At 42.8% G+C, this 18,487-nt stretch overlaps 1 protein-coding gene across 2 annotated transcripts in view; it reads left to right on the forward strand.

Annotated features, from left to right (window-relative positions):
- The window catches only part of LOC126185061 (tyrosine-protein phosphatase non-receptor type 13-like), a 226,336-nt gene that overhangs the window by 62,239 nt on the left and 145,610 nt on the right, over window positions 1-18,487 (forward strand). For both annotated transcript variants that reach the window (XM_049927831.1, XM_049927836.1), the window contains exon 2: window positions 5,278-5,345. In XM_049927831.1, the coding sequence (XP_049783788.1) occupies window positions 5,307-5,345 (39 nt within the window). In that variant the 5' untranslated portion in view covers window positions 5,278-5,306. The remainder of the gene's footprint in view (window positions 1-5,277; window positions 5,346-18,487) is intronic.

Consider the following 18,487-nt stretch of genomic DNA (forward strand, 5'->3'; position numbering starts at 1 on the left):
ACGATGCTGAATAGAATGCCGGGAATACTGAGTTAGGTGCGCAGTGTACTCTTGACAGTATCGTGCCGTTTGCCCGCGATTTCTTTGCCGTTCTGTTCTGCAGACACGCTTCTGAGGTCGCTCCTTTAGGATTTTTTGTCGGACCGCTTTGTGTGCTTATCCCGCTTCCGCGACACAGACGTTGGTTGTTCTGCCCTGATTGTCCGCTTTGTTAATATTTCGTCGGTTCAGCTGGGCGTGCGCAGTTTGCCGGCGGTTTGTCCTCTTTCTGCGCTTTTCTTTCCGACGTCAAAGCCCGTTATTCAGGGAGACTGTTTACGCTCATGAGATTAGAACTGACGTTTAGAAAGCCCTATTTATTATGCAGATGCTTTCTCCCTAACACTGAGCGCGTTTCGTCGTATGGTGCATCATTTAACAGGAGAGGTAAAGACACACACATTTCATGTTTTGTGTGTAATGTCAGCCATTCTTTAGATTTTAGAAGATTTTTATCGTTCTGAGAATCTTTTCTGAGTGTCTCGGAGATAATCAACATCAAATATTTTAATCATTATATGAAAATCAGTGTAATTTCTTTTTTTTTTTTAATTTTCGCCCTGGTGCCAAGATTTCGGTTAACAAAGACCGTCTAGTGGCTCTTGTCTGCCTGCCGACAGTATTAAATTACTGTTTTTGGGAATTTTTTTTCATTTGTGAACACAAATACAGTGGTGTCGAGAAAGCAACAAACGGAAATTTTGAAAGGTTGCGTTCATTTTGCCACAAAACAGCGCAGACATGTGTACAGTAGAAACAATGTAAAGAATTCAGAACGTAATAACTTCAAGATGCATAACGGTATACAAAACTGTCCTCCGTTTCTTTTTTTTCAACTTAACGGATTTTCACATACATTCTGACAACTGGATAATGTGCTCAGTATGGGATGTGATCACCTCTGGCAGGCTTGACAACGACGGGACATGTTGTGAATAATGCCATCAATCTCATGTTGAGGCAATAACGCCCATTCTTCCTTTGGAGAGTGGTGGTGGATGCTGACGTGATTCAACCCGTCCCCGTAGTGCATCCCACATATGCTCTATGGAACTCAAATCGGGAGAGCGAGCAGGCCACGGGCCATGCGTGCGGCCACGGGCCATGCGTGCAATATCTTCCGTTTTCCCAAAAAAAAAAAAAAAAAAAAAAACCACCCGTGCTCTATGAGGTCATGCGTTATCGTCCATCGGTACGAAGTCAGCCCACAGCACCTCGCAACAACCACACATGAGATCCCAAGATCTCCTCGCTACACCTGTTAAGTCTTGCTGTTTCACCCGTACAGTTTCATGAAGGAGTGTCAAATGGTCAACATAATCGCTTCCCACACCATTGGGGATTCTCCTCGATATCGGTCTCTTTCCACAATGTTTGGGTCCCGAAATCGTGTTCCACGTGTCCATATGCGAATCCGTCGAGACTCACTCTTCAGACCAAATCAAGACTCATCTGTGAAAAGAACAGTGGCCCGCCGTTCGACCATCCGTGTGGCATGTTGACGGCGCCACTCTACACGTTCCTTTCTGTGAAGACACGCTAGAGGTAAACAGCAGCAGGTCTCCAGCGATAACGGCTACTCTGCTGAAGCCTTCTGTACAACGTTTGTCTCGATACAATACGTCCAGGGGATATTGCGAGGTCTGATGCCAATTGTAGTGCAGTAGTAAGGCGGTACCGTCGTGCCCTTACGGCCAAATAACAGTCCACTCTCTCTGATGACACATGTGGTGGGCCCTGTCCTGGTCTCTGGGATACAGTTTCAGTCTCTGTATAAACTGTCGCCGCATCCGAGAAACAACAAAACGATTCACATTAGGGTGCGGGCCACATCGGTTTGCGACTGGCTGCTTCCATCCTTCCAATGGCCCTCCTCAACAGAGTCTCTAGGCGTCTTCTCTGTGCCATAATGCACCGTCTGTGACTGTACACAGCGATTGTGAATGTGGGACTACCCTGCAAACACTACCCCGCTTGATAAGTGCCCTGACGTCATTGCTGGCGTGTTTGTTCGTTGATCGGAATGCCATCTTCCGTGCAGAACACGATCGTAACGACATTATATCGTGAATTAGATACAAGACGGGGAGACAGCAGTTTGTTGCCTTAATTTTGGACACCAGTGTATTTTATTATGTGAAAAACTGTGAGAAGTCGATTTCTCCATGATTCTAATAACGTTGGTGACAGTTTACTAAAGAGCTGCTCAGGTCAAGTTAGTGCCTGACTTAACAAACTGGCGCCACATGTAGCAACATAAGGAATACGAATTTCATTTCATAGCCGTGCCACCTCTGTGCCAGGCCTTCGTATGTGCTTTCGAGTACTGGCGATTTTTGTGGCTGTGCTGAAGCAGCACTATTCTTGCAGTGTGCAAATTATTTTAAATAAAAACGACCAAGTAATATTCGTGACACCGTTTTTGTGTATCACATTTTTTGTTTCATTAAAAAATTGCATTAGTGTGTTCAAGAGCAATCTTGTGTCCACTATGTGGCAATTGCCAGCCACCAAGAGAATATCTGATAAACTATTCTTTTACTCTTACTAATTCCATCATAAAAACGTAACAACTGAGACCTTATCAATCTATTCGGTAGCAGATTTTGGATCATATTGTGAGCCAATGTGAAATATATTGTTTTTGTTGCAGTCATCAATTTGAAGACTTACTTGATACAACTCTCCATGCTAGTCTGTTGTACAATCCTTTTTGTATCTGCATAACTACTGCAGCCTACAACGGTTTGAATCGCTTATTATGTTCAAGCCTTTGTTGCCCTCTATAATTTTTGGACTTCCTTCCACTACTAGAATGACGATTACTTGATGACACCGGATGTGTCCTATCAAACAATCGCTTAAGTCAAGTTAGTTATAAAGATTGCCTCTCCCCAATTCGATTCAGTATAGCTTCAGCTCGACCTGCCATCTACTCTTAATCACTCCTCTGTAACACAACATTCCAAAACTTTTACCTCCATATAAGGCTGTGCTTCCTAATACGCAAATTTATATTCAATCTCAACATGTATCTCTTTCATAGGAAAGCTGTTTTTCTTCTTGCCAGTCTACATTTTCATTGTGTATTACCATTACTCCTGCTTAACCCTTAATAGGAACAATAATTATTACTACCTAAGAGAAAATATGTGTCAGCAAGTCACGGTAACTAAAAAATCTTGCTTTTCTTGCAAAAAGGTACATTAATATATTAGTATAATGAACGAACTGAACAGTAATTCACTAAACGTTCCCATCAAATGAGGATTCCAGTATGTATTACTTTCATGAATACTCATATAATAGAACTCTACAAGAACTGTGGTTAACCAAATATTTCCTATCTTAAGATAATCACCTAAATTTTTAACAGCCTTTTATATATCCTGTATTTCCCGCGTTATGTTATCACCAGATATTCGTCAAGCCTTATTTGGTTCTTTCGATTCCAAATAAAATCCAGTTTCCCTTTGTAAACAAAAGAAACTGGAATATCTTTATTTGCCTGCTCACCTATGCAGGAGAAGTCAACACCTGCAGCAGACTCTTGCTCATCAGAGAAAGACCTAAAGCTTGCTTTTTCAAGTGAAACAGAAGGAGCACAATCAGAGTAGTCAGAAAATAAATCCTCTTTTCATTTCCTGTCCATTTACTACTTCCTAGCAAGTTCCTTCTCAAAATTTGGACCATCCCCTCTCAGTAGTTCGGTTCGACTTCTTTTTCGTGACTTAGATAGAACCTGCTCCGTTTTAAACACCTGTAAAATATATTTAAAAGTGCTAGACCGTGTAACTTAAAAAAATATGTCTAAGAGGAAAGACAATTAGCTGTATCTGATTGTACTCACCAGAAACAAAAGTATCACTTTTGGAAATGCATGCCTAATAAACACTCAACAAAACTTGCCTTACTAGAAATATATATTACACAGACACCGTAATATTTGAGAAAGCACCTATTACTTCACCTTCCCCATCAACAGTGGCTCACACCACAAGACTGAGAAAGAAACTGTATGACGCTACAGAGGCATTCCCGCCAATAGCGCAGTCATTATTGCCAATCTAACAAAACAAAAATACATTCGTGTCTCCCAGGCAAATACTTCCTTTTAAGGGCTAATCAGTTATTTTCCTGCCCAAATAGCAAAACTCGTCGACTACTTTCAGAGTTTCATTTCCAAAAAAATGTTTCATGATCATCATTGCTGTGTGTTCTAGATTGATATTCTGCATGAAGACAGTCGGACTTCAGTGTAAATTAATTAAAGTCTTATCTCCTTTCTCGCTGTCTTCTTGGCAGGAAATATCCGGTCACACTCTGCTGGCGCTAAAACCTAGCGGCTAAGCTAATTTAGATCGTGATACGTCATATTTGTAATTGATAAATAAAAATTGTGATACATTCGCTTTTTCACAATGTTAGTATGTCGTTTAGCCTAGAACATACAGACGCGTCCGTGTACTACAATAACCGAAAGGCCAGAGAGTGATACATTATTTTGTAAGAATATTCGTTTGTTCACGAAGCAAGCTGAGTGATAAATTCTTAAACCTATAGTATTAATAAATAAAGGCTGGTCCACTCATGCCTTTGCTTTACGAACTGGGAAAATTCACTGCTGGGGGACGTTGCAAATTCCCTCACCACCACCTGACTTAATTCGACTACACTCCATTACCCTCGCTTTACTTTCATTTATATTCACCTTTTCACCTCTATTCAAGATACTGTCCGTTCTGTCTAACTGATGATCCAAGTCTTTTGCGTTTCTACCACGCAACCCTTAAAATTATTATTTATTCTCCCCAAACTTTTATTCCTTTTACAATCTGACATTAGCTTCCTTTATTACTTGCTCAGTGAACAGACTGTTAACATGGGGGATACAGTACACATCTGATTGACTCCAGTGCTCCCCTTTCATGTCCTCCGACTCCCATAACTGCAGTCTGGTTTCTGTACAAGTTGTAGATAACCTTTCACTCCATGTATTTCATCTCTCATAACTACAGAATTTCAAAGAATGTTTTCCAGAATAGACTGTAGTATGTACACCTAATGAGACTGTAGCTGTGGTAATACGTACAGCATCGTTTTTGCCTGATATTTCATCAAACGCAGTTGTTCTACACTGTTAGGTCAGCAGTCTTTCCGAGTAATCATTGTAAAGGGTAAAGGTGATCCACGAGCGAGAAACGTGTATTTGTCAACTGGTTTACTTCTGTGTTGCAGGCGTCCCAGTCCTCTACAAACACGCAGCCATGGAGCAATACACCCAGACGCCTAGCCGGAAATCACAGGTAAGGGAACGCAGACTGATCGCTTCTTGAAATTACCTGTTAGCAGTTTAAGTGCTCTTGCTGTCAAATTTATCACTGTTCCATTCAAACATCATACTCAGTGCAAGTGCATCTGCAAGCCCACAAACGGAGGAAAAATTCTAAGGCAAATGTTAGGACCACCTGCTGCTAAGAATAAGGTTAATCTTCGAAATACTATTCAAACATAAGAATAACACAAGACTCCCTAAGCTTTCTGGGAGAAGCTCTAGAGTGTCTTATGCTACCAGTCAAATTAAGATCCCCAAAGACAACACTACCTTTAATTCTGAAGTAGTTTCTCTTCCAATCATAGCATAACAACGATCCGAATATTTGTTTCTGGTCCAGCAGCTATAAAGTCGAGGGAACAAAACATGAGTACGAAGGTAGTAATCCTCTTTATGGAGAAAGCGTAATTCAAGCTTCGGCGTTAGTGATTGATATCTACACTGAGGTGACAAAACTCATGGGATGGCGATATGCACATATACAGATGGCGGTGGTAACGCGTGCGCTAGGTATAAATGAGTAATGTATTGGCAGAGCTGTCATTTGTACTCAGATGGTACATATGAAAAGGTTTCAGACGTGATCATGGCCGCACGACGGGAATTAACAGCCTTTGAACGCGGAATTGTACTTGAAGTTAGACGCATGGAACATTCCATTTCTGAGATCGTTAGGAAATCCAATATTTCGAGATCCACAGTGTCAAGAGTAAGCCGAGAATACCAAAACGCAGTGACTGCCGGCCTTCACTTAACAACCGAGAACAGCGTCGTTTGTGTAGAATCGTCAGTGGTAACAGACAAGGAACTCTGCTTGAAATAACCCGGAAATCAATGTGGAACGTACGACGAACGTATCCGTTCGGACAGTGCGGCGAAATATGGCGTTAATGGGCTATGGCAGCAGACGACCGACGTGAATGTTTTTGCTAACAGTACGTCACGATTTCAGTTGTTAAGGGCTGATGGCATTGTGCGAGTGTTTCGAACCCAACGACCCAATTCGTCAACAACACACTGTGCAGACTGGTGGTGGCTCCATAATGATGTGGGCTGTGTTTACATGGAACACCAGGCCACAATTGTTGGTGATTGGTTTGAAGAACATTCTGAACGATTCGAGTGAATGATTTGGCCACCCAGATCGTCCGACATGAATCTCATCGAACATTTATGGGACATAACTAAGAGATCAGTTCGTGCACAATTGTGGACGGATATAGAGGCAGCATGGCTCAGTATTTCTGCAGGAGACTTCCAACGACCTGTTCACACCAAGCCTCGTCCAGTAGCTGCACTATGCCGGGCGAAAGGCGGTCCGACACAATGTTTGGAGGTATTTCATGACTTTTGTGGCCTCAGTGTAAACTGCCTTCATTATTTCCACTAGACCTCTCGGTAGTAAAAGGTTAATGTTTTATTCGGAAATTAACGGGGCACGTTAATAAAGGTTGCACTTTCTTCATAAGTGAGGTAACCGTTAACAAAGTTTGGGCTCTTGTATGCTACTGACATGCAGCTCACTGGAACATACTAATATCCTAAGAAGATACAGACCTTATAACGGAGGACCCCTATCTGTACAGCCGACACTCGTCAGAACATCTTATCAGCAAACTTCCACTTCGTCTCACGAACTAATTCTTTTCATTCTTTAATATCCCAGTACTCTGATGTGTCAGCGGACCGGTCTCTACATCCACCAGACACTTAACTATTAACACAAACAAGGGCCATACAGTCACACTAATGTCCAGATTCTTAAAAACAGACCTCTAAATTGCAAGTACATAGAGAAGACAGGCAATCTTAACCATGTTGAGCTGCTGCGGCGTGCTAAACGTTAGAGGCGACGCAGCGTGTACATGCTTCGATCCATTCACTGAATTACACTAAAGAGCCAAAGAAACTGGTACACCTGCCTAATATCGTGTAGGGCACCCGCCAGTCCGCGGAAGTGCCGCAACATGACGTGGCATGGTCTCAACTAATGTCTGAAGTAGTGTTGGAGAGAACTGACACTATGAATTAGTAATAATATGAAGGGGGTGGAGATTTCTCCGGAACAGCGTGTTGCAAAGCATCAGAAATATGCTCAATAATTTTCGTGTCCGGGAAGTTTGATGGCCAGCGGAAGTGTTTCAACTCAGAAGAGTGTTCCTAGAGCCGCTATGTAGTAATTCTGGAGTTGTGGGGACGCATTGTCCTGCTGGAATTGTCCACGTCCGTCGGAAAGCACAATGGACATGAATGGATGCAGGTGTCAGACAGTATGCTTATGTACGTGTCACCTGTCAGAGTCGTATCTACACGTATCAGGGGTTCCATATCACTCCAACTGCTCACGCCCTACACCATTACAGAGCCTCCACCAGCTTGAATAGTCCCCTGCTCACACGCAGGGCCTATGGCTTCATGAGGTTGTCTCCATCCCGTACACGTCCATCAGCTCGATACAATTTGAAACGACACTCGTCCGATCAGGTAACATGTTTGCAGTCATCAATAGTCCAATGTCGGTTTTGACGGGCCCAGGCGAGGCGTAAAGCTTCGTTTCGTGCAGTCATCCAGGGCCTTCAGCTCCCAAGGCCCATACCGATTATGTTTCGTTGAATGGTTCGCACGCTGACACTTTTTGATGGTCCAGGATTCAAATCTGCAGCAATTTGCGGAAGGGTTGCACTTCTGTCACGTTGAACGATGCTCTTCAGTCGTCGTTGGTACCGTTCTTGCAGGATCTTTTTCCGGCCGCAGCGATGTGGGATATATGATGCTTTACCGGATTCCTGATGTTCACGGTATACTCGTGAAATGTGTGTTTGTGAATTCCTAAGGTGACCAAACTGCTGAGGTCATCAGTCCCTAGACCTACACACTACTTAAACTTACTTAACGTAACTTATGCTAAGAACAACACACCCCCATGCCCGAGGGATGATTCGAACTCCCGGTGGGAGCGGCCGCGCAATCCGTGACATGGCGCCTTAAACCACGCGGCCGGTGCGCATGCCCACGTGAAATGGTCGTACGGGAAAATCCCCACTTCATCGCCACCTCGGAAATGCTGTGTCCCATCGCTCGTGCGCCGACTATAACACCACGTTGAAACTCCCTTAAATCTTGACAACGTGCCATTCTAGCAGCAGTAACAGATCTAACAACTGCGCCAGACACTTGTCGTCTGATACGTGCGTTGGCGACCCTAGCGCAGTATTCCGCCTGTTCACATATCTGTGTATTTGAATACGCATGCCTATACAAGTTTATTTGGCGCTTCAGTGTATTATTATTGGCAAATTTATCATGACTGGCTCAAATATCACCTCTTGCCTGGTGCAATTTGAAGTAGAGAACGTACTTATTCCAGCATTTTTAATAGATGGAAATTACACCGCCTTGTTGAAAATGAGAAATGAAGAAGATAACCGCAGAACGTAGAACTTTTCACATCGCAAAATGGAATGAAAGACGCTTGCCTGCCGTGTTGTTTGTATTCAAGACCTCACTTCACTCGCGCCCATTCGCCTACCCTCAACTGAGGTTGTTTAAGCCGCGATGTGAGGAACCTGCATAACGAGTTATTTCAGGCTGATAAGAAATTTGTTCTATCATTTCCAATAATTAAAAATAGTTAGCCGAATTCAGATGGATGTATTTCTCTTGGATATGGTCCACGTGAACAACGTTCTCAAAACTGCAACCACAGAGAAAGGGCATAATATGGTATTGGACGATCAGAAACAAAGACTATGGTACATCTCGCAAGAAGAATCAGATGTGGATGTCTTCTTAAATGGGTTCTGTATTGATTTAATGTTGAGCAGAAGTATATGAAAAATAAACGTCCCTCGCACTGTAGTAGTATTTTAAAAAGAACTGGTTTTTGGCGTCGATTTGTTAGACATGGTCTGGGTGAGACGTCAATGCACCACCTAATGCCATACAGGGAATACGAATTAAAACAGCGATTGGAAGTTGACTATTCATCCACCGATCGAGCGAGGTGCCACAGTGGTAAAAAAGACATTGGACTCGTATTCAGGAAGGCAGCGGTTCAGACCCCTGTCTGTCCATTTACATTTATGTTTTTGCGTGATTTCTATAAACCACCTTAGGAAAATTCTCTGATGATTCATTTGAAAATGATATTCTCCAATTTATTAACGTCAGAAGGGTAAAACATTAATCGGCCAATGCTAGGGAAGTAATGGGCGGAGGGAAAAATGACAGATGAGGTTTGGATTGCGAATGAAAATATTCATGTGATAATGTTGGCTTTTCCGGCGTGTACTATCGATGAAAATCGGCTGGCAGTATTAAAAATATCGCATCATCCGCGATAAGGAAAGCCTCCTGGCCTAAGTTCATTACTTGAAGGAAGTGTTCTGCAAAAACGGGTACAGCGAAGCATGCAAGAAGAGATGTACACAGCAAACCGGGAAGAGGAAGAAGATGAATAGAGGCTCGCTTTTCTTGGGATCGCTCTCAGCGAAAATTGCGAAACTGATAAGTAAGATCGAACATAAAAACCTTCTTCCGACCACAGCCTAAGACCCTCAAAACTGGCTCTTTGAAAGACCCTCAAAACTGATCGTACCTCGAATATACGAGGTGCATTCAAGTTCTAAGGCCTCCGATTTTTTTTTCTCCGGACTGGAAAGAGATAGAAACATGCGCATTGTTTTTAAAATGAGGCCTTGTTCATTGTCAATACGTCCCAGAGATGGCAGCACCATACGGCAGATGGAATTTTACCGCCAGCGGCGAGAATGAGAACTGTTTTCAATACTTAAAATGGCGACGTTTTCCTTACTTGAACAGCGTGCAATCATTCGTTTTCTGAATTTGCGTGGTGTGAAACAAATTGAAATTCATCGACAGTTGAAGGAAACATGTGCTGATGGAGTTATGGATGTGTCGAAAGTGCGTTCGTGGGTGCGACAGTTTAATGAAGGCAGAACATCGTGTGACAACAAACCGAAACAACCTCGGGCCCGCCGGTCTGACGACATGATCGAGAAAGTGGAGAGAATTGTTTTGGGGGGTCGCCGAATGACTGTTGAACAGATCGCCTCCAGAGTTGACATTTCTGTGGGTTCTGTGCACACAATCCTGCATGACGACCTGAAAATGCGAAAAGTGTCATCCAGGTGGGTGCCACGAATGCTGACGGACGACCACATGGCTGCCCGTGTGGCATGTTGCCAAGCAATGTTGACGCGCGACGACAGCATGAATGGGACTTTCTTTTCGTCGGTTGTGACAATGGATGAGCCGTGGATGCCATTTTTCAATCCAGAAACAAAGCGCCAGTCAGCTCAATGGAAGCACACAGATTCACCGCCACCAAAAAAATTTCGGGTAACCGCCAGTGCTGAAAAAATGATGGTGTCCATGTTCTGGGACAGCGAGGGCGTAATCCTTACCCATTGCGTTCCAAAGGGCACTACGGTAACAGGTGCATCCTACGAAAATGTTTTGAAGAACAAATTCCTTCCTGCACTGCAACAAAAACGTCCGGGAAGAGCTGCGCGTGTGCTGTTTCACCAAGACAACGCACCCGCACATCGAGCTAACGTTAGGCAACAGTTTCTTCGTGATAACAACTTTGAAGTTAAGTGATTCCTCATGCTCCCTACTCATCTGACCTGGCTCCTAGTGACTTTTGGCTTTTTCCAACAATGAAAGACACTCTCCGTGGCCGCACATTCACCAGCCGTGCTGCTATTGCCTCAGCGATTTTCCAGTGGTCAAAACAGACTCCTAAAGAAGCCTTCGCCGCTGCCATGGACTCATGGCGTCAGCGTTGTGAAAAATGTGTACGTCTGCAGGGCGATTACGTCGAGAAGTAACGCCAGTTTCATCGAATTCGGGTGAGTAGTTAATTAGAAAAAAAATCGGAGGCCTTGGAACTTGAATGCACCTCGTACATCTCTTGTGAATGTGACCGCCAACACAGCGGGCAAACGCAGCGCTGTGTCTCTAAACGCTGCAAGGAGCACATCAGGCACGTTCGAGTGGAAAACAAAGAGAAATCAGCGATAACAGAGCATTGTTGTTGTTGTGGTCTTCAGTCCTGAGACTGGTTTGATGCATCTCTCCATGCTACTCTATCCTGTGCAAGCTTCTTCATTTCCAGCATAGCATGAAGGAATACCACACTTTTGACTTTCAGAACATCTAGGAGCTATACCGAGCAACCAGCTATTGGAGCAGCACTATAAAGGAATACATAGCAATAAAGATTCAAAAAATAAAACGCATCCAGATTAGAGACAGCAAAAAATAACTGTTAGAAACAAGCGGTTACTGTGAACCCGCAATTACTGTTGTAACAGCTCATCGCCGGCCGGAGTGGCCGTGCGGTTCTGGGCGTTACAGTCTGGAACCGAGCGGCCGCAACAGTCGTAGGTTCGAATCCTGCCTCGGGCATGGATGTGTGTGACGACATTAGGTTAGTTATGTTTAATTAGTTCTAAGTTCTAGGCGACTGATGACCTCAGAAGTTAAGTCGCATAGTGCTCAGAGCCATTTAACAACTCATCTGTCACTACAGTCCGATCCACGAATGATAGCGGTTCGCACAGCTCGAGACACGGCGGAGATTGCGTTGTTGCCGGTTGCAAGCGACGGTTGCGATATGCGCTTCCTCGTACTCTGCGCTTGAAGAAAGCGTGTGTACTGTATCACGATTAATGCTCGCATTGGGTACGTCATTCTCAGAAGAATGCAGAGAACACTAGTGAACGCTCGTTGATTGTCAGAGAAAGCGTGACGTAGGTGTTCAGATCATTAACTGCCAAATTCCACGATGTCATCTGTTCGTACTACCCTTTCGTTTCATCTGATATCTGACCGCGGATAAATGAACAGAGCTGAGAGACAGACCATCTAGAAGATATTCTGTAGTTTACGGAAATAACTGTGAGACTGTGTGCCATCTGTTGATCGAAGTGTGTAGTACGCTTTCGTGCTATTGAACTACGTAGAGTGACCGTAAGGAGTTCGTGAGTCTGTGGAAATAACCGTCAGTAGATAGCAGTTATACTATTCGCTCATAGTTCTTGCTCTCTGGGAGATACGAGCTACCGCTAAAGGTAACGTGAAAAGTGGTAACTGTGTCCTAGATTCCAGAAGACCATAGCAGACGGTGATATTTCCAGAGACGATAGATTTTAAAGTGAAACAAGATTTTTGAACTTCTACGGAAATAACGGTGGATCGTTGGATCGTCGCAGAATTTACCAATAACGGGAGTGTTGTTGCCCGTAACGTGACGCCCAGAATCAACTTACATGTCTGCCAAAACAAATAAAAAAAGTTAATTACCTCAACCTAGATTTCGCAGGTTTAACTGTAGGATTACAATAAACAAACAAAGTTGAAAATTTTTAATTAACAAAAAAGTTCCAAAATGGGCTGTGTTGTGATAAAACTGGAATGGCGCGTGACGAGGCACTGCCATGTGGCTACCGTAAGAGACCACATACTGCCTAGAGATTAAGCGTCAAAGTCCCGCCCGTAAGAAATTCAATGAAAAGAAATTATTCTAATTCCGAGCTAGCGCGAACGCAAGTAGAGAGAAATGTAGCAGCTCGCGTGTCGCAGGCGCCCAGAGTTAACTGAAACCCCTTCTAGAGAATTCGGAAGTGAAAGTAACTCATAGTTACAAATAATAAGTAACCTGTATAAGAAAGGTAACCGTAACAGCAGTAACATACTCCGAAATAACTGTTTGATCCACCTTTATCCGGAGTCCGCAGACAATATTCGAGCGCAGACTCCGGAGTATCCGGTATCCCCACCACTGCAGCGCCAGCTCATCCGCCCGTCGAAATATGCCTAGCCCCCCATAGCCTCGTTGAGGGGTTGCGTCACTAGTATACATTTTGCGACATCTGCAATTTTATAGCTTTTCTTCCATACGCTAACTACACCAAACGTATGTTAAAATTAACATCAGACTAAATCAGTCTTAAAGAAATGATTGTTTACTTTGCGAACTTAAATTTATATTTCTGTGTTTCAACTTTGAGTGATGATTCGTTTTGCACCTCTCTCTCTCTCTCTCTCTCTCTCTCTCTCTCTCTCTGTCTCTCGCCCTCTCCCCCTCCCTCCCTCATATATAAAGTTAATATTTGTTTTCTTTATTGTAAATGTGTTTTACCGCTATCTGTATTTCCTCATAAATGTAACCAACTCTATGTCTAATAACTACTCATGTCCAATATATATTGTATTTTTAATTATCTGTAGTTAAAAACGAAACTACCGTTAATAATAAATAAATAATTTCAAGCTAAATATATTTAAAACAGAAATAAAGAGAAGAAATATCAGAACAAAGGTCGCTAACAGCCTTCAACTGACCCATCTTCCTCCTTCAGAAAAGGGACACTTCACCAGAAGATGATGACTATGACGATCTCTGAAACTCACGGTATTTTACAACTGCAATAGGCCTGAAACTCGAGAGATTTTCATCGCAAATGGTAGTATTTGACCGGAATAATGCAACTCCCCACAAAGGAGTATTGACAAAAGGAAAACTATCGGTACTTTTGGGTATAAATCTCTCTGTCTCAAGTTAGTTTCGGCATGTCTTTCCTTCTGAAATTTATACTTCGGCAATCACACACACCATTGGACTTTATACTCATTAACAGATCATAATTTTTCCATAATAACAATAATAATGACAATACGATCATTGGTTAAATTTCGAACCACTGTTGGTCCTCACACTAAAACCGGAGCGTGTGAAACTTTTCTAATATAAATATTAAATTTCATGTTGTATGATGGTTCATCGCAAAATATCCTCATTTTGTACCCTATTGTGATAGGCTTGTATCTCGTATGCTCTCTGAAGAATGATCTTTTGAATTTAGCCATTGCTTCATCAACTCCGTATTTCCAATTGGGAGGGTGGGGGATAGAGTTCTTGAAAATTTCTGCTCTAATCATATATCAACGCACAAAGGTTTTAGTGTGTTTCTGTCTGGAGCTACATAATGGTCATTTACGTGAACTTTACTTTCATCATTAGTAAACTTTCCTTTTCATTGATGTTAGCTTCGACAGATAACTTTCACCAAGTTTTATAATTGTGCGATAGTATTCTCTGTACTTGTGTTTCTTAGTGATTCCCATGTGAAGGATTATTCCAAAACTTTTTTTCATATTGGTTTTCATATTGGTTATTGCGTGTGTATGTTGCACACAGAATCGTCTGAAACAATATTAGATTTATGTCTGATCAAAAAATTCACAAACTAAATCAAATGATGTCATGTTCCATTGTGAGTTCATTACTCACGCCATGTTAAAATTTTAGTGGTGAGTACATTGCAGATTCCACACAGGTTTCTCAAAAATTAAATTACAAATGAGTTTGTCACAAGTAAATGCACTTTGTGGAACTTGACATGTCTACATATGTAGCACTCCTTCAAAGCTCGTCAGTTAAAATCCACAAATGTAGTAAAAGTGCCTATTTGTGCCAATGTTTACATTTACATGACGAGTGAAACACTTCTTGGAACCTTCTCACTCGAAATACATAGTGCATAGTTATAAACCTATGTGGAAAGTGCTGTGTACTCACCACTAAAATATTAACATGGCATGATTAATGAATGCACAGTGGAATATGACGTACAACCAGAAAAGTTTTTGAAGGTCTGTAAATGTATAATTGCCATTTTCTCATATGTAATGCCCAACCAAAATAACGATGGTAGACTTAGTATGTGTAAATGCAAAATGTTACACATCTGAAGATGGCATTCTTACCTATCGAAACCGGTCAATAAAGTATAGTTTTGAACGCGATCTCGGCTATAAAAAAATTTCTTTGAAGTACATACATGTCGCTCCTTCTCGTTTCTCATTATGAGAAGCTTTAATCAAATGACATGAAATCTGGGACAGGGCAGAAACGCGGAAGAGAACCTAACATAAAAGTAAGATAAAGAGTGTCGCACTTTTCACCGTCCAAAGGAACAACACACTGCCTGTCTGGGAATGGGCCAAATGCTAAGTTAAAATACGCCAGCGCATCACAGACACACATGAATGTGGAGCTACCGGCACCCCGGAACATGTCGTTTAGGAGTGTGCCAGTTGACAAGATGTTACAGACCAGGGTAGGGTCGTCTTTGATAATATATCAGGAATGCCGACCTGTGGTACAAATTGAAGTTGTTGCCAGGCAAAATATCAGCTTGCTAATTGCAAACTTATAATGGCCGCGAGACAGACTTAAAGAACCCTTACATCAAGACAAGGAACGTACAAAGGCAGAACGGCCAACTATAACGTCCTTCCAGAAGGCGTGAAGAGATGAATCTCGGGGAAGGCCAGACAGGATTTCCTGAGCCCCTGACAAGAATCTTTAAATCTCTAAACTTTGAATAGCATGACAGCAGCCTCCGTGAATCCTGAGTTGTGCCTAAGGTCCCCAGGGACTAACAATTCAAATGATAAAAACGTGTTTTGCTTGTGACACCAAGTACAGTGGTGTAGTGTTGTGTTGTACAGTGCTGTGTAGTAGAGTGCAAGAATATCAGTTATTGATGTGGCAGTTGGGTACAGTAGAGTGGTGGCTTCTATTAAGGATAATTATTATTAATGTTTAAAAACCCCAGAAGCGACATAGATGACGCTGAAACAAGTAATCTGATGTAAGACCCATGGAGCCTCAAACGTCGAGAAATACCCCAAGAGTGGTTGACAAATGTTGAATTGGTGACGTCACGAAATGACGTATCTCATCGAATGTGCAGCGGTTGATCCTATCGGTCTGTCGCACCTGATCATCCCAATCCAAGTCAAGTATTCACATAGGTTTGGCACCTGGCGGATGTGCACGACTTTGGCGCGTGGACCACATTGTTCGAATCTTGCGTCTTGTAGGCAGTATTTTTTCGCATTGCGTTAGAGAATTAATTGTTTATATTGATGTACCATTTGTTACTTCATGTACAGGTCTCGTGGTCTCTGGTGGGTTATTGCAAAATAAGTACCGTATTATGTCACAAGTAAATCAGTATATGCTTTTGAATTGCGTCGTTACCAGTGACCCACGTTTTCTTTGGTAGATAAAGTTTGATTTCAGAACACAACTATGTTACCTTCCCTCACTGTATTTTTTGCCTTCAATGTTTACTTACACGCAGAGTCTCTGTTTCGTGCATTGGACGATCCATAGTGGCAAACGATACGTGAAAAGATGAAACATGCAAACGTTCCGCGTGAACACTCTTTTTGCAGTCGCATTGGAATTAGCACCACCATAACAGGCATGCATGTCAGCAAACTAGTCAGGTGTAAAACGATTCATCGTAGTCTTCGATTGATCGTAGTCTTGTATTACTACTGCCGCGAACACTACCGTTATCAAGTCGGATAATGCAAGAACGAAAACACAGTAGTCTAGCGGAGCGACGTATAGCACTGCCACCTACCGGTGGGGGAGGATCGAGAAGTCCAACCGCTGCACGTGTGGCGCGGTACATCTGTTGACGTCGCATGTTCGGAATTAGTCTTTGGGGTATTTCTCGACTTTTGCGACCTCATGTGTTCTCTACTTATTACTTGTCTCGGCGTCACCTTAGTCTCTTCGGGGATTTTAAACGTTAATAAGAATCACCCTGTATTCCGGATGAGCATATACAGGGAGTCCAAGGAGGAATAGTCAATATTCTGGGATATGACGGGAACGATCATTCGAAGCAAAGAAATCTAGTACACGTGGACTTTAAATTGCATATCTTGAGACCTATGAGCACTTTTTGATTTTCAATACTGTGAAACAAATGTCTTCTTTGCAGGCTCTTTGCTTTCCATTTCTTGCGGGGGGGGGGGGGGGGGGAGGGGGGAGGTGGTATGGACCAAAACAAGAAAAATGTCTTATAAACATGGGCTCTAACATGCATACTTTAGGTGCTATGAGCACTTCTTCAGTAGAAGAGATCTGTTTCACAGTAGCGAAGATGAACAAGTGCTTGGCTCCTAACGGCCGCGCGGGATTAGCCGAGCGGTCTTGGGCGCTGTAGTCATGGACTGTGCGGCTGGTCCCAGCGGAGGTTCTACATCTACATCCATACTCCGCAAGCCACCTGACGGTGTGTGGCGAAGGGTACCTTGAGTACCTCTATCGGTTCTCCCTTCTATTCCAGTCTCGTATTGTTCGTGGAAAGAAGGATTGTCGGTATGCCTCTGTGTGGGCTCTAATCTCTCTGATTTTATCCTTATGGTCTCTTCGCGAGATATACGTAGGAGGGAGCAATATACTGCTTGACTCTTCGGTCAAGGTATGTTCTCGAAACTTTGACAAAAGCCCGTACCGAGCTACTGAGCGTCTCTCCTGCAGAGTCTTCCACTGGAGTTTATCTATCATCTCCGTAACGCTTTCGCGATTACTAAATGATCCTGTAACGAAGCGCGCTGCTCTCCGTTCGATCTTCTCTATATCTTCTATCAACCCTATCTGGTACGGATCCCACACTGCTGAGCAGTATTCAAGCAGTGGGCGAACAAGCGTACTGTAACCTACTTCCTTTGTTTTCGAGTCCTCCCTCGGGCATGGGTGTGTGTGTTTGTCCTTAGGATAATTTCGGTTAAGTAGTGTGTAAGCTTAGGGACTGATGACCTTAGCAGTTAAGTCCCATAAGACTTCACACACATTTGAACATTTTTTTTTTGCTCCTAACGTACGTACTTCAGAGCCCATGTTTATTGGACTTTTTTCATATTTTGATCCATACCACTTGCTCTCAAAATATGGAAAGCAAAGAGCTTGCAATAGAAGAGATCAGTTTCAGTGTGTCGAAGATGAACAGGTGCTCCTAACTCTTTATGGTATGCATTTTAGAGCCCATGTTTACTGAACTTTTTTGTTTCGAATGATCTTTCCTGTCATATCCCTGGATTCGACTGCTCCTCCTGGGACACCCTGTATATGTGTGCTAGAAGACCATAGATCTTCTGTAATTTAATGTATTTTTGTAGACCGGCGTTGAATATCCAGGATACTGTTCTTTTTTACTGATATTTAGTGCGGAGTAGTTTGTCGACTTTCTGGTCATGGTTGATTGGTTGATTTGGGCG

Source organism: Schistocerca cancellata, chromosome 1 (assembly GCF_023864275.1).
Source record: "Schistocerca cancellata isolate TAMUIC-IGC-003103 chromosome 1, iqSchCanc2.1, whole genome shotgun sequence".
Lineage (NCBI taxonomy): Eukaryota > Metazoa > Arthropoda > Insecta > Orthoptera > Acrididae > Schistocerca > Schistocerca cancellata.